At 36.0% G+C, this 17986-nt stretch overlaps 1 protein-coding gene across 2 annotated transcripts in view; it reads right to left on the bottom strand.

The window, feature by feature from the left end:
* Positions 1-17986, bottom strand: part of TEX10 (testis expressed 10) — a 56784-nt gene that overhangs the window by 22508 nt on the left and 16290 nt on the right. For both annotated transcript variants that reach the window (XM_002928092.4, XM_034664205.1), the window contains exons 5-9: positions 9972-10210; positions 9110-9245; positions 7258-7433; positions 5772-5949; positions 1075-1163 (exon numbers count right to left, since the gene is read on the bottom strand). In XM_002928092.4, coding sequence (XP_002928138.1) covers positions 1075-1163; positions 5772-5949; positions 7258-7433; positions 9110-9245; positions 9972-10210 — 818 coding nt within the window. The remainder of the gene's footprint in view (positions 1-1074; positions 1164-5771; positions 5950-7257; positions 7434-9109; positions 9246-9971; positions 10211-17986) is intronic.

The following is a 17986-nucleotide window of genomic DNA, read 5'->3' on the forward strand; positions in this document are numbered from 1 at the left end:
CCGGGGTCCTGGAATCCAGTCCCACATTGGGCTCCCTGCTGGGCAGGAAGCCTGCTTCTCCCTCTCCCTCTGCCCCTCCCCGTTTGTGTGCTCTCCCTCTCTCTCTCTAATGAATAAATAAGATCTTTAAAAACAAAACATAAAGTCCGTGCCTTCCATTTCAAATGTGCACATCCAAAACTATCAAATAAACACATTTACCTTGTACGCAATATTTATCTTGCTGGATTTAGCTCATTATCAGCCCTTTGTCAAATTCTTTTTGGAGTCTGACTTAACCTATCCATTAAGTCTCCTAACTTCAAGTCTTCAGAAAATTTCAAATAATCTCATCTTCATTATTCAAATATAAAATAGAAATACTGAAATAGTACAATCATTGAAAACAATAGTAATACATCTAGCTTACACCATTTCTAAATTCATCTACTGATTTTGCTTTGAGAGCAAATGAAATGTAGAAAATGGCTAATCGAAACCTGATGTACATTCCTATCAAGTTGAACATTTTAAACATGTTTAAGATGGATATTTGTTCATCAGTTTTTTGAAGTATACAATGGGGTTTGTATCTGGCTATGTGAAAAAGAGTCAAGCAGGGGCTCCTGGGTGGCTCAGTCAGTTAAGTGTTTGCCTTTGGCTCAGGTCATGATCCCAGAGTCCTGCTCAGCAGGGAGCCTGCTTCTCCCTCTCCCTCTGCCCCTCCCCCCATTCGTGCTTTCTCTCTCTCTCTCAAATAAAATCTTAAAAAAAAACTTTTTTGAAGAAGAGTCAAGTATATCCAATTCACTGTAAACGAAGATAATTAAGTTGAGAAATAAGACTAAGAAAGAAAAATATAATCATGTGATATTCAAATAATCCCCAGAGTACTTGTACTCTGAGAAATTTAAACATAAATCATGCATATCCCTGCCTCAAGAGCCCAGCAATGGAGGGTACAAATATTCCTTCAAAGACTTCCACATTATTTATCATCTTCACAACTCAGACCCAAAGAGCTAAGAGCAAATCTTAGGAGAATTTTCATGCTAGGTTTTGCTTTTCCTTACTTTGGCAGGTGAATGTCTTTACCTGTAAGTGTTGAAAATAAGAAGCTGAAATAGTCCACATCACTCATCAACCAGTCTTTAACTGAATACTTCCATCCAGAAAACGATGATCTACAATAAACAATGGGATAATTATTACCAGAAGTGACCAACTTGAAGACTCCAGAAAAACAGAACAGTATATAACAATTTTTCCTTATTGAAAACAAAATCTGCATTAATAACATAAAAACCCATAGTATATATTCACTTTATATGTAAGGGCTCAAGTACCGTAATATGGAAAATTTAACTTCTAACATATTTATATTTATGTAAAGTTTTCATAAAAAAGCATAATTGGTCCATACATATGGTGTAACCTAGAAAATTTCCACACCACTTGAAAATCAGACTCTAAGGAGCCAAGATGAAGCTTTCCTTTTCAGTAGTAGGTATGGCTGCTACTAGATTTTTATAGTCTTACCTGCTTACTTAAATGAGTTAAGTTTAAACAAGCTCCAGCTTCCTACCTAACTAAAAACCTATCCTGATTAGGTGAAGAATATTCCTTGTAAAGTCACTCTATGATAATTATGTGTTCCTATACCTTGCAAAGCTGTTAACTGGGCCTACTTCATAATAGTGCAACTCAAATATTGGTAGGGTACTTAAGGGAATAGCTAAATGTAAAGCAGCTTCTCATTAAATGAGGATTATCTGGTTCCTGCTATGGGATCAGTTTCCAGTGATTCCTTTAAAAACTCTCTTCAAGTTAAGGCTAAAGAAAAACACAGCAAATATCAGTCTTAGATATGGAAAAAAAGGGGGGGGAATGCTGAGAATGATCAGACCCAACAAGCTGAGGCTACAAATTTTATCACAGCTATCCGAATAAATATATGACAAAATTAGGAGCTTCTAATTCAATTAAAAGCACTTAATTTTTTTTACTGTTAAAATAGTTGTGTTTATATTTATTAATATTCTTTAAATTTGTTGAGTTAAAATAATGGAAACACCCTTGTGAGTATTATTCCTACAATAAGCAAAGGACTACAAAAGGAATATCAGAAGGTAAGAGGTTACAAGAAAGTCAGAAATGCACAATGGAAAGAAGACTTAGAAAGCAAACTAATAAGTTTTTGAACCGAGTGAAAATAGGAATTAACTGTGCCATCCAGTGGCTGGAAGCGGTAGCAGATCCACTGAAGGGTCCACTTCGAACAAATGATAAGCAATAGATCATAATGTCCATAAAATTATTACCATATGTACTGTTTAAGCCAGAATATTTTTGAGAGTAAGATGGGGCAAAAGAAGTAAAGTGAATCTGTTCCTGGCAGAGCAGGAAAAAACCCAAAGCCAAATTTCTTAATGCCAAAATTTCTCCCTTGTCAAAGATTTTTATCTAACAATGCAGATTACCTCTCAAAGTTCATGTCTTATGTGTCCCAATCTAGCTAAAAATAAACTAAGGGCAGAAAGGGTAAGGAATGAGCAAAAGCAAGTGGAAAAATACAAGTAGAATGCTATGGGGGGAAAAGTCAAACTAAAAAACTGTAAGTGGGCAATAAAAAAGGTAGGGGCAGCAACTCTAAGTATACTTTTCAAAAGATAAAATGAATACCAACAGTTTTCACTTGATGGGTTTTTCACACATGGAACAAACTAATATTCTTTGGGGTTAACTCTCTGTGATGAAGACAAACGGCGTCAGAACTACAAAACCTAAATTGAACCTGATCTCACAATCCAATTAATGTTAACAGAAAAAAATCAGAATTAAAGGAATTATTTCAGAAAAATTAATCTGGCAACAGTGCACAAGATAGATGGGATATTATGATAGTACAGGGAGAAGATTATAAAAAACAGTTGGCTAGTTTATAGTCATGGCTGAGGAGAGAAAGGGATATTTTGAAGAGAAAACCAGATATGAAATAACCCAGCGTATGTCTGAAGGAAACAAACATTGTTAAATTATGAATCTAGGAACTGATACAATGATAAACGTCATTGGCCCAAGAAAGTTGAGAAGTCCTAATTTTGTATTATTATTCAAAAGAGAGATTAATTTGAATGGGAACAATACACCTACAGAAGAAGAAATCTGTCTAATAAACTCTGCTAAAAGGCAAAATTTAACTTGGTGGACTTTTAATTACAATGACAATCTGCTGTTAATGATTATGAACCCCTATACTATTATTTGTAAATTTATCTTCTCAAAAGTTACCACAAATCTCCACAATAGTAAAAATTTGAAAACATCCTTGACAAAAATTATTAAGCAAAGTGAATCATAACTGATGTTGATAAAGACATTAAATATAGCTTTCAAAGAGAATCGGTTTCAAGAAGTATTCAAACTGTTGTTTTCAATCAATTTTAAAACAAATCCTTCACGAGTTATTTCAAAGGAACAGAGTGCCCTCTACTGGAAGTTAATAAACACAAAACCACTTAAGGAACAGAAAAAGAAAATTTAATTTTTTTTAAAGGCCCAACATTAAATAATTGCTTACTAGACAAGGAGCAGAATTTTTTGTTCACCTAACAAAGGAAAACATGGGAAACTAATAAATGCTTAAAATACTTAAAAATAAGACCAAGTCATTCTCTAACGCGCGTGCACACAGAAATGTAACACTGAATTTTCACATATAAACACGTTGCAGATAGCTCTCTTTTGTTAAAAGGAAATGTTATCAGTTATGGATCACACTTTAAGTGACTAGATTCCAACATATGTCCTATACTGGTAAGAACAGACTGTCAAAGAAGCTAAAGAAAGTCTAATAAAGTGAGCTACTCCTACTCAACTGGGCTAGGGGATTTGTATGTGTTAAGAAACCACAAGGAAGTTCGTCTTTAAACCCTTTAGGTACAGCCTAGATTTCAATTCCTGCCTAAAACCATATTAGACCCTGTCCATGAGCCACAATCAGTAATAAATATTATTGAACACTAGAAATATTATGCCTGGGGTGCCTGGGTGGCTCATCTGATTAAATGGCTGCCTTCGGCTCGGGTCATGATCCCAGGGTTCTGGAATCGAGCCCACATCAGGCTCCTTGCTCAGCAGGAAGCCCGCTTCTCCCTCCCCCTCTGCCTACTGCTCCCCCTTGCTCTGTGCTCGCTTGCTCTCTCTTGACAAATAAAAAAATCTTAAAAAAATAAAATCTTTCATAAATAAATAAATAATAAAAATATTATGTCTAAAATACAAACACAAGGTGTTTAAGGATACTTTGAACACTTGCAATATGAAACAGTATTAATTGGTCATAAAACATTTAAGAGTAGGGGTGCCTGGGTGGCTCAGTCAGTGAAGCGTCTGCCTTCCACTCTTAGGCTCAGGTCATAATCCCAGGGTCCTTGGATAGAGTCCCACCTCAGGCTCCCTGCTCAGTGGGGAGTCTGCTTCTCCCTCTCCCTCTACCCCTCCCCCCTGCCTGTGCACACGCTCTCTAATAAATAAAATCTAAAAAAAAAAATTTTAGGGGCGCCTGGGTGGCACAGCGGTTGAGCGTCTGCCTTCGGCTCAGGGCGTGATCCCGGCGTTATGGGATCGACCCACATCAGGCTCTTCGCTATGAGCCTGCTTCTTCCTCTCCCACTCCCCCCTGCTTGTGTTCCCTCTCTCACTGGCTGTCTCTATCTCTGTCGAATAAATAAATAAAATCTTTAAAAAAAAAAAAATTTTAGGAATAAAATGATACAGCCGCTGTGGAATACAGTATAGCAATTCCTCAAAAAATCAGAGCATTACCATGTGATCCAGCAATTCCACTTCTGGGTATATAGACAAAAGAATTAAAAGCAAGAACTCAAACAGATAATTGCACAGCAATGTTCAAATCAGCATTATTCACAATAGCCAAAAGACAGAAACAATCAAGTGTCCATTAACATAAATAAAAGGTAGTATATACATATAATGGAACATTAAGTCAGCCTTTAAAAGGAAATTCTGATACATGATATAACATGGATGAACCTTGAAGAGTTATGCTGAGTGAAATGAGACACTTATAAGTGTATGATTCCACTTATAAGAGGTACCTAGAATAATCAAAAGCATTGAGATAGAATAGTGGTTACTATAGGGCTGGGGGCAGGGGGAATGAGTTATTGTTTAATGCATGCAGAGTTTCAGTTTGGAATGATGAAAAGTTCTGGAGATGGACAGTGGTGCTAGTTACACAACAATGTGAAAATACTTAATGCCACTGTACAGTCTTAATTGTACACTTAAAACTGGTTAAAATGATTAGGTTTTATATTATGTATATTTAACCACAAAGAGATTTCAAGTGATTCCTTGTCTGAGTCCACAAACGTATGTATTTCAACAGCTACATTAAATTTGTAGGTCTCCAAAAAGAAGCTCTGTTATCACAATTGCATAATACCAAAGGATTTAAGTAAGCACAATACTCTCACCTGCCACTGAACCCTTACTTCATGATTCTGATAACTTCAAATCTGAATAAATCTATACAAATACAATTATAGACAATTTCTATCTATACAAATCATTAAAAAACTTGAAACAGTCTTACTTTAGTGAGCTTATCTAACAATAATATCAACAGTTTTAATTGTTGCATTAAGAGCAAATGAAGTTAGTAGCAGTATGTAACTTTAAAAGCGTTCTGTGGTTTACACACTGCCAGTAAAAGGCATGGAGAAAAAGACTATATACTTCAAATACAGCTCACTTGAGGATGCTACCTCATGTGCAGTATCCCGATAAGCATGGCAGCCAAACTTGAACTGAGTCTTCCCATAATACAGCAACGGCTTAACCGAGAAAGTAAATCAGCAGGCAGACTGGGTAGAAAATATACAAGCTGGACCAAACGCTGCTGAGACTCTGCTGGGAGAACCACCACAGTGCCTTCTTGTGGATCTAGTGGGGTAGGTACACATATTAAATTCAACTATAAAAGACATATAGAGATTAAATCAATAAAGCAGATTACTTTTTACTGTGTTAAACTGAATTCCAATAGATCAACTACCTAAAAAAAGTTTTATATAAAGTATATGTTTAACTTAAAACTATTTTCTAAAGTAAAACATGAACATAATCATTATTTAAAGATACATTTAACACTGTAAAAATTCCATAATATCCAAGTGTCATGTTTGAAAGAACTCCGATGGGGGTAAAGGGATTGAACACAAAGTAAAACAGTAAAAAACATGCACTTTTGCTAAACAGTGACAGTTAAAACATCAACCTAATTTAAACCAAAAAGATACTACATATAAGCAATACTGAAAAAAACAGACTTAAAAATATAACCCCAAAAAGGTGGAACCAAACCAAATGTCCATCACTTAATGAATGGATAAATATCAGTGAAAGATCCATACAATGGAATACTAGTACTCAGCAATAAAAAAAAGTTCAGATACATACACGCTACAGTACATGAATGCTGAAAACAGTACACTAAGTACCCAGATTCAAAAGGCCCCATATTATATAATTCCACTTATAATAAATGTTCAAAACAGGCAAATCCATAGAGACAGAAAAGTAGATTTGTCTGCCAGGAGCTGGGGAAGGACTACTAATGGGTATAGTTTTTTTTTAGGGTGATAAAAATATTCTGGAATCAGACAGATTGCACAACTTTGGGAATATGTTAAAAACACTGAAATGTACACTGTAAAATGGCAAATTTTATGGTATGTGAACTACATCTCAATAATAAATATAAATTCTATATACATATATATCCATATATCATACATGATATCCATTACGATTAAGTAATTTGCTGCCAAAGCTTCAAAGGAATTTTTTTGAAACATCTCAATAATAAATATAAATTATATATACATATATATCCATATATCACACATGATATCCATTACGATTAAGAAGTAATTTGCTGCCAAAGCTTCAAAAGAATTTTTTTGAAATTCCTAATCAGTTTTGAATTGTGAATAGGAGGTGGCTGAAAAGACAACTGAAGAATCCAAGAAGCATCTATAACCACTAAACCTTCTAAAACTATCCTAATAAAAAATACTTACTATTGAAAATGAATTTACTGTTTGAAATTTTATTTTGTTTTGGCGATTTGACCATGGTATAACCAATTTATAATAATTTAAAGGAAAGGCAAACCTAAAGCGTTCTCCTTAGAAACTTCCTTCCTAATTCAGGGTAGATCAATGGCTACCTACACAGGTAAACTCTTACCATAGATTCGCAGAGCAGAAGCTTGTAAACTTTTTAGTAATTCTTTATTTGCTCGTGCTGCCGCAGTATGGATAATATCAATAAGCTGTGTTGAGAGCTCAGGATTTCGGGAACCAAGATGAGCAAGTTGCAATGGTAAACCAGCCAGCCAACGGGATAACACCTTACTACGATATCTAAGAAACACCAAATAAGAACAAGATAAAGTGTAATTTCCAAAGACAAGGGAAGTTTAAACAAAAAAAATTTTTTAACTTGAATAAACCATAGAGTAACAAATCGTCTACCAAGAACACCGCATGTACTCATTTCAACATTTGAGAGCCTACAAGAATGGCAGCATTGTTTATTCAGCTATAGCATTTTCCAGGGTTTTACCCACTAAATTTAAAAGATCATGTAATTTGGGGCACTATCTAAATTGTATGTTTATCTTAAAAAACACAGACACTACTACTCTTTGTACTACTTATCTTAATTGTTAGCTATTATACTATATTAACTCATTGATACATTCAATAAAGGGTGCTCCCAGACTAAATGACTTCAAACCTGTTATTTTAGTTCTTCAGTACACAGCTGACCCTTGAACAACATGGGTTTGAACTGTGTGGGTCCACTTATCAGCAGTTTTTATTTTTTCAATAAATACATTGGAAAAATTTTTAGAGACCCGCAACAATGTGGAAGCCTCAGAAGGTGCATAGCCTAGAAATACCAAAAATATTATATTCTTCTTAGAAGTTAGGTGTAACTGTAAGAATATAATATATGTAACATAAAATTACACCTAAGAAGTTAGGTGTAACCATAAGAATATATGTAACAAAAAATACGAATATAATAAGAATATAACATATGTAACATAAAATATGTGCTTATCAACTGTTACTGGTAAGGCTTCTAGTCAATAGCCGGCTATCAGTAGTTAAGTTGTGGGGGAGTCAAAAGTTACACATAGATTTTTGACTGTGCGCCAGGGGGTGGGGGAGTGGGGGTATGTGTCGGTGTCCCTAACCCCCACATTGTTCAAGGGCCAACTGTACTTGTACTGGTAAAGCTCCAATCACTTTTGCTGCACCTCAAGAGGTTAATGATTTAAGCATGACCTTTGTTGTCACACAGACCTGAACTTAAGTCTCAGCTGTTTTCCATTAGTTACAGGACACTCACTAACTTATTTAATGTAAACTTTAGTTTCCTCCTATAAAACGAAAAGTAACAGTACCCACACTTCATAGCAGGAGTATGAGATTTAGCTAAATTTTGAAAAGCACCTGGTTTGTACTAAAGACTCAAATATATTTCAACACTGCCTATGTATGCTGAGGTATCCCCAACCCTTTTTTTTGCCTAAACATATCTTCTATCTGAAATATACCTCAAACTCACATCAAAAAATTAATTCCTTAGTTCTATTCTTTGTGTTGCCCATCTCGCTTGATAGCACCAAACTAAGCCAGAAACATTCTCATCTTCTACTGTCATCATTCTTATACCATATAACCCAACATGTAATTAAGGGCTAGTGGTTCAACCTCCATAATTTTTATGGAAAGCAGAAGAAAAGGCTGAGGCTGCTACAGGTTATTCCAACTGTCCTTAAGCTGTTAAGTGGACAAGTGGAAATACAAGCTCAAAGAGGCTTTCATCTGCTTGGTTATATACATAAAGATTACTGGCACTGTTATGTATGCTTCTTTATACAATTTTATATCTTTTCTTATATGTAACCAAACAAGATTTAAAGTGAATTCCTCCAAAGATTTACCACCCTATTGTCTTATTTAAATAGGCAAAAAAAAAAAAAAACCTCCACAAAAAAAAAAAGGCAAAATAAATGAAACTTTACCTGACTCTGTAAGATCTCAGTTCTTCATTTTGATAGATTTTACTGAAAAACTTCAGTAACAAAGTCCGAACAGGAAGGAGAAGGCCTCTCTGCTGATACAATGTATAAACTGCCTTGATGAGAGACTCTGTAGCCTCTAAAAACAAAAACAACTGCATATGAAGTAAAAATGTTTCTTCACCAGCTCTAATTCCTCTAAAAGCACAGAAGCACTTTACTTTGTTCCTATGACAAGGCAGATCTTAGTCACAAACTGATAACTACCACTGAAGTCCTGTAGCGATGACCCACTATAAAAGTAAACCAACCAGAGATTACAGAATAAATTTTCCCAAAGGACTACAAACCCATGTAGTGATGAGAACGACCAGGATATCAGAAAGATGAATAAGATGGGAACCAAACAGGAAAGCTTTGTGAAAAGAATCAGTAAATCACACTAAAAAAGAACTTAGTATGACATAATTTCAGGCTAGAAGAAAGGTAGAGACAGGCAGGATTCACTCCATACAGATAAAAGGGAAAGTGTTCAATTTCTAATCGAACTAACCAGAAAAGGGTATTTCTTCATCATTAGGCTCAATGGCATTTCCTCTTAATAATACCTATCTTCTTTTACTCAAGTGTGTAATCCACTAGAACTGTTACCATATTGCTTCAGAGTGATCTACTGAGAGATACTCAGCCATAAAAAACTTCAGTGTGCAAGTAGACAGTCCTTTATAATTATACAAGCTACCTTTTATGGCTTGAATGTAATTAACCTGACTACATGGAATGTGTGAAAGTCAATTCAAAGCTAGACCCTAAGAGCATACATAAGAGCTCCTCTCTTAAAGAAAGACAAAGCAGGAACACCTACCTCTGTTAGGTTGTATCTGCATTAACCTCCATGATACCCCAAGCAATCTGTTCAGCTGCTTACTATTTAGCCTAAAGCCATCTTCAAGGGTCTCTGTCACAAATTTCCTTATCATTTCTATCCAATTGGAATCCTTCTGCAAAGTCGAGGCATTTGCCAGGGAGACCATGATATCAGACAGCGTTAAATTCAGTAACAGATGATCTACATTATTGGACAGAATCGTGCAATGCTTGATGCTAAAAACAAACAAAGACACATACATCTATAAAGTGTTGTATCTACCATGCCTGCTTCACTTAGAATACTTATAATCTATCAAGGGTCGAAATATTTCCTTCTAAAATAAATTGCCAACAAGACAGGTATAGAGGCAAGGTTTAGGTCACTCTTTTGTAAATAAACCATTCCTTATGGTTGTTAAGAAGACATGAATTACACTGTATACTGCTCAGTTCATTACCAAGTTCCTCTTCACATAAAAAGTAAAGGCCCTTGTAACAATGCCTGGTAGTCCTAAATGTAATGTGGAGATAAGACTTGAGAATCTCAACATGCTTGAAGATTTTTTTAAAGCAGATACTTATATTTGGATGTAGGTCACAGTAGATTGACTCTGCTTCTACCTCACCACATAATCACTAATTTCCCCTGGCCACAATTTCCGTATGTACAACATAAGGGGACTGGTCCAGATAAGCATTGGTTTGAAACAACTTATAGGCTAAACATATTAAAATCAGTTTTTTCTAGCCAAATAAAACACATTTCTTTCAAAGCCTCAAAGAAATTTCAAAAAAAAAATCTCAAATTTAAAAAATCTCAAATAAATACTTTCAATAAAAACAGAAATTGCAACTTAGAATATAAATACATATTTGAGACTGGCACATTCAACAGCAGAGCCTATTTATTTCAGGTTTCAAAAAATATAGTTAATTAAAATAAAAAATCTAATTTTAAAGGAAAAGGTCAATCCTAGATCAAGCACGAGCAAGGACACAGTAGTGAAGAGCCAAGAATACATGGGAAGGGAAATAAAGAAATTTGGTGCTATCAGAGCATCAAATGTAGGGTTAGGAATGACAAATGAGCTTGGAAAGGTAAAATGGAACCAGATTACAAAGAGTCAGGGAGGCTAAGAGCACTAAAATTAATTCTGCAACCACATGAGTAACACAGTTGAAAACTTATTTCAGATGGATGGTTCGTCGGAATAGAAAAGGAAAAACGAGAGATACAAGACTATAAACAAAGAAGCAAGGGCGCCTGCGTGGCTCAGCTGGTTAAATGTCTGCCTTCTGTTCAGGTCATGATCTCCAGGTCCTAGGATCAAGCCCCTCCATCAGGCTCCCTGCTCAGTGGGGAGTCTGCTTCTCCCTCTCCCCTGTCTTTCCCCTGCTAGTACTGTCTCTCTCAAATGAATAAAATCTTAAACAAACAAACAAAAATAAAGAAGCAGTTATTTGGCGATTGTAGCAATCTAGGCAAGAGATGACAAGCTCAAGAACCAGGGTCAATGTTGGGTACGGACTGGGAGAAGGTAGGACATTTGGAAGGATAAAAATTAGCTGGATTTGAAATCTGTTTAAGTGTATACATGTATATGAGTTTGGGATGGTGGGAATTGGAGGAATCAAAAGTTCTACCACTGGTGACTGGATAAATGAAGGAGCAGAGATTCAGAAAATAAATATTACTTTTGATATGTGGAGCTTACAGTGTCTCTGGTATAATTCCAGGCAGAGATAGCCAACAGACAACTCAAAGTCCAAGTCTGACACCATAGGGAGAAGTCCAAGCTACTTAATAAAAATTACTCACATGACCACTCCTAGCTGCAAAAGCAGCATGAAATCCAGTTTTTATCTTGTATAGTCATATTCTTAGCTAAACACTGGAATTTAAGGAAAGAATGAGAATGGGACAGATAACTACGAGTCTACACACCACAAACCCAAATTACTACAAGGTTTTTTGCCAAACTGCCCAGCACCCAAAACCAAAGCACATTTTAACATTAACTAGACCACACAAAAACTTAACTGCCACACATCTTCAGAAGTAGAGCTTACCAAGATTTACCCTAAGTTTATCTCAAGCAGCATAATCTATTACTGTCTGGAAGTTCTCAATGGACACTGCAAACTTGGGAGAATTCATTCTGCTCCTCCAATAATTTATACAAAATTTTAAAGACTATGCCAACCATCAAGTCTATGAGGGAGGCAGGCCAATGGGGATACTCCAATTTTCACTAACGATAATGTAGGTAATTAGAACTAATCCCCTTCCTGAACACTTTAAAACTAGATGAAATCATTTTTTAAAAACCTCAAAAGCATTCAAGAACTAAGAAGATAATAAATATTTACTGGGTCCCAAAATCTACAAAAAAAAAGCAAGATACTAGCACTCAAGGATTTGTCCTTAGGGCAACTGCCAATTCCAAAGAAAAAGCTGCAAAACTGATATAACCTTTTAGGGGTCTCACAGGGAAAAATCAGAGCCCAGGGCCTGACAAACATAGGACTTTCATATATTCCAGGGTAAAGGTGGACTGGAAATAAAAATAGCTCTTAGATAAAACTTAATTCCAATTTTGCTCTATACCAGTGGTTTGAATAACAATTCCTTCCAACTAGCTCTACTGATTCAACACAATTCAAAGCAAAATCCCAGCACGCTATTTGTAGTTATCAGTAAATTGATCCTGAAGTTTATATGGAAAGGCAAAAGACCTAAAATACCCAACACATGACTGAGGCAGAACAAAGCTGGAGGACTCATTCTACCCAATCTCAAGAGTTAGTTACCAAGACATCATGGAATTGGTAAAAGAACAGACACATACAGGTTAATAGAGCACAAAGAGCTCCAAAAAGACCCACAAAAATCTAATCAACTGATCTCTGACAAAAGAGCAAAACCAATTCAGTGGAGAAAGGATAGTCTTTTCAACAAATGGTGCTGGGAGCAAATGGACAGAAATTCTACAAATGGAGAACAAAAATTCAGTGTATTTGTATCTGAGCTCAGATGAACAAAACTGAATAATTAAAAGCGGGCAGGTATGAAGTAAAGAAAAAGAAAAATGGATAGAAGATTAAGTAGGTCTAAAATATGTTTAATTAGTCTTTACCAGAAAGGAAAGAAATGGGACTGCAGTCATTTTTTTTTTAAAGATAATCAGGATGTCCCAGATCTGTTTAAAGACATTTCATTCAAGATTTAAGATCTCAGATTTAAGAAGTTCACTGAATCCCAAGGAGTATAAAAAATTAAAAAAACAAAAGCAAAAAGTCCACCTGGATACATCATTGTGAAACTGCAGAAATTATAAAAAGATAAATCATGGGGAGTGGGAACAGGAATTTTGTAAAGTAACAACAGTTAGACTCATAGCTGACTTCTTAATACAGCAACAAAAATCAGCAGTCAAGTGTTGTCAATGTGCACAAAGAAAACTGCCAAACCTAGAGTACTACACTCTGCTAAAACACTCTTTAGAAATGAAGGAAATATAATATTTTTAGACAAAACAAAATATAACCTCCAGTAGATTCTAAATGATCCCAGATGGATGGAAACAGATACGTGAAAAATGAAGAGCAAAAAAATAGAAAATACATGAATAAAACTCAGGTAGTGGATACAAGTTTTCCAAAATACTAATTTTTGATGGAAAGCTCGAATTTTATCATTGGCACAAATACTGTCAGTTGTTATCCTTGGAATTAATAGGCTCTTTGTTCATTTTGAGAAAATAACTGCCAAATACCCAAGTCTGAACAACCGTAGTTTGTCAGTCATTCCTTCAAGTTAAAATTGTGTCTATCACAGGAAAGTACTCACAAGTAGAATAAATACAAAAATGTATTTCTTGAGACAACCATCATCCTGTGTATGCAGCCAAAATATTTTACCCCAGTTTCCCCACCTCAACATACTGAATATGAAAAAAAATGTGTTCTCGAGGGTCCTGATTTAATAAAATTAGTAATTTTTACTGCTTCATTAAGGACCTTTTTAAGTGAAACTGGCTCTGGATTGTTCTTTTAAACTGTGAGTGCACAGTGATGAAGAATACAATGTTTTATTAGTACGGTTTGGTGCCACTGCCTTAGTTGATGTTAAGATACTGGCAGTTTTACCCACCACTGCTTTTGTACCATCAGTGCAAATGTCAGAAAAGTCAAAAAGGCAAATAATGTCTTAATATAATTGTGAAAATAGTTCTGACTTTATAGACCCCAGAGTTCACAGACCACACTTTGAGAACTGCTGTTTTAGATAAATGACATTAAGAGTAAGCCAGCTGTCTCACAAGAGCAACAATGGTTGATTGTTTAAAGGCTATCCCAGTAAGCTTCCCTCCCCCATCCCCAACCTTTTGTTCTGTTCCTTTATCTTAAGGTTCTCCCAAAGTAATACCCATCCCTAAGAATTTTAGATTCTGAAAAAGAAAAAAAAGAAAAAAAGAATTTCAGATTCTGGATCTTCAGTGGCATCCTTATTTAAACCAGCTAGGAAAATTTTCTATATACGATACATCCAACAAACTTCCTTTTTACCAAATAAACTTTATACTGTTCCAGATGATCTTTTCTTTTGGCCTAACAAACATTTCTATTCAATTTAACTAAGGGAAACTCAAATTTCTTCTACAGATTAAACTGCAAGTCAATTTCCTTTTGAATTCTGCCTCTTTAAATACTCAAATTCCTGGTACACTTTCTCTGGGCCCTATTCTGTCCTTATTTTCCCACAAAAAAATCTATTTGCTAAAAACTTTTTCTAAAATTTAATCATTCACATACTGTCTGAATATTTACCATGTTTCTTTAATATAGCTCACTTTTTAAAGACAAATACAATTTCTAAAAGAAACCTTCCGTCACTACCAAAATCAGAAAACCAATCTTTCCTAACACATTTTGCAATAAATTCCCAACAACCCAACCAGCACTTAATCAACCTCAACTGGCCAAATCAAAGCTCTCCATTACCTCTCGAAATATAGACTAATTTTCCCAGCATACAAGTAAATATCCCCAACTAGCAGACTACTGTAGTCAGCACTGAACCTCTCACAAGTTGATTTGTAGGCCAAAGGCAAGACTTAGCTGTATGGTAAACAGAAAGATTTGGGGCCCCCAATAGAAGAAAGACAAGACACAGCTTTCATGACATGAGAGAAGTCATTTTTGGTCCTCAGCTATTTTCCTATTTTCCCTGATCAATATCCCACTGGCTCTACTAACCTAAGCACACTTCTTAACAGCACATCCTAGGAGGTGTCAGAATTACAAAGCAATACAAAAACCTCAGTAGTTAAGAATATTAAGGGGACTAAAGGAATGCAAAAACTAACAGTCTCTAACAGGCCAGTAAATAGGCTAACCATAACAGAAACCATCAATCAGCAGTGAAACTCGCAGTGCTGTTTCAAAAGTAAGCAAGGCCCGGCATTCTTTACCCAAGATACTTTACCCAAGATACGGAGCTCAAGACCCCATCCAGTCTATATCCTAAGACTTTGCCTGAAGCCCTTTCTCCTGTCTGACAGTTACCTCAGCTTCATTATAATGTAAAAGTCTCCACCCCAGGAGGGGTACAAGGTTCATAATAGAGTATACATATACAGGCATGTTTCCTAAGTATGTCTGCACAAACTTATGCTTGCCTTTACATGTGACGACAAAGCTCCCCTTTCTGAATATTCATCCTAAACCTTAAATAAAAAGAACCCGCTCACCCACACTCAGGGAGTCACAGCTTTGGAAGTATTCCCCATGATCTCCTTATTTGCAGCAAATAGGTTCCATTGTGTGACAACTCCACCTGGTATAATCTCTATATGTAACCTACCAAGGAGGGAATTCATGTTTCGGTTAGTGTATTTGTTCCCAGTACATATTAGAATTACCTTGTTGGAATAATCACCACATAGATTAATAAATTTTGAGCACAAAAAGAAAGTTTTCTTAGGGGTGCCGGGGTGGCTCAGTTGGTTATGTGTCCAACTCTTGGTTTCGGCTTGGGTCATGATCTCAGGGTCATGAAATTAAGCCCCACATAGGGCTCTGTCCTCAGTGTGGAGTCTGCTTGAGAGTCTCTCTCTCCAGTCTCCCTATGCCCCTCCTCCTACTCGCACACTCTCTTTAAAATAAATAAAATCTTTAAAAAAAAAAAAAGAAAGAAAGAAAGAAAGAGGGGTGCCTGGGTGGCTCAGTCAGTTAAGCGTCTGCCTTCAGCTCAAGTCATAATCTCAGGGTCCTGGAATAGGGCCCAGCATCAGGCTCCCTGTTCAGTAGGGAGCCTGCTTCTCCCTGTCCCCCACCCCTGCTCACACTCTCCATCTCTCTCTCTAATAAGATGTTTTTTTTTTTTTAAGATTTTATTTATATATTTGAGAGAGAGAGACAGCCAGTGAGAGAGGGAACACAAGCAGGGGGAGTGGGAGAGGAAGAAGCAGGCTCCCAGCGGAAAAGCCTGACATGGGGCTTGATCCCAGAACTCCGGGATCACGCCCTGAGCCGAAGGTAGACACTTAACAACTGAGCCACCCAGGCACCCGTCTAGTAAGATCTTCAAAAAAAAAAAAAAAAAAGAAGAAGAAGAAGAAAGTTTTCTTAGAGAGGACTACACTGCATTTTTTTTTTAATGTCAACGTTTCCAATGACAAAATTATAGCATCTGATATAAACAAAAGAATTAAAAACAGGGACTCAACTGGACATTTGAAGACCAATGTTCACAACAGCATTATTTGCAGTAACCAAAAGGTGGAAACCACCCAAACATCCACTGACAGATAAACAGATAAACAAAATATAGTATATACATATAATGAGTATTATTTAGCCTTAAAAAGGAAGGAAAATTTGGAAGCAACCAAGAGGTCCTTCAGTAAGTAGGTGAATGGATACATAAACTGTGACACATCCATACAACAGAACATTACTTAGCACTTTAAAAAAAAAAAAAGAGCTCTCAAGTCATGAAAAAAACATGGAGAAGGGAAGGATGAATAGGCAGAGAACAAAGGATTTTTAGGACAGTGTAACTATCCTATATGATACTATAATGGTGGATAGATATCATTATGTATTTGTCAAAACCCACAGAATTTGTAACACCAACAGTGAACCCTAAGGTAAACTAGGGATTTGGGATGAAAATGATGTGTCAATGTAGGTTCATAGATTATAAGAAATGTTTAACTCTGGTGCAGGATGATAACAGTGAGGAAAGCTGTGTATTTCTGGGTGTAGGAGTACTTGACAATTCTGTACTTTCTGCTCAATTTTACTATGAAACTAAAACTGCTCTAAAAAATAAAATCTATTTTTAAAAAAAGGGAAAAAATGCTGGTACATGTTACAATATGGATAAACCTTGAAGACATTTTCCTAAGTGAAATTAAGCCCGACACAAAAGGAAAAATATTTTCTGGTTCTGCTTACATGAGGTACCTTGAAGGGTCAAATTAATAGAAACAAAAAGTAGAACAGTGGTTCCCAGGAGCTGGTGATAGGGGACCATGGTGAGTTATTGTTTTATGTGTACAGACTTCCAGTTTGGTAAGATGAAAAAAGTTTTGGAAATGGATGGTGGTGATGGCTGCATAACAATGCAAATACACTTAATGCTACTGAACCATACACCTTAAATGATTAAAAAGGTCAAATTTCATGTTATGTGTATTCTACCACAATAAAAATCAGTAATATCCTTTGTAACTGTATTTTAACTGAAGATGAAAAACTCAGACATCAGGTCAAAAATTAACTGGGGTTACATGAATAAGTGTGAAGACTACTGGCTGAAGCCAATGTTGTCTCCTGTAACTGTAACTTGTGTTGCCCTCCACAGGTTATCTGCTAGGTATTCAACGCAGCTCCTCATGGAAATAAAAGAGCGGTCCAGAGTCCCTGAAAATGAATCCCTGGGAAATCTTCTGAAGAATAAGCTAGTTATATTGCCAATCTATTTTTGCTAAAAGTTCCACA

This window comes from Ailuropoda melanoleuca, chromosome 7 (assembly GCF_002007445.2).
Source record: "Ailuropoda melanoleuca isolate Jingjing chromosome 7, ASM200744v2, whole genome shotgun sequence".
NCBI classification, from domain to species: domain Eukaryota; kingdom Metazoa; phylum Chordata; class Mammalia; order Carnivora; family Ursidae; genus Ailuropoda; species Ailuropoda melanoleuca.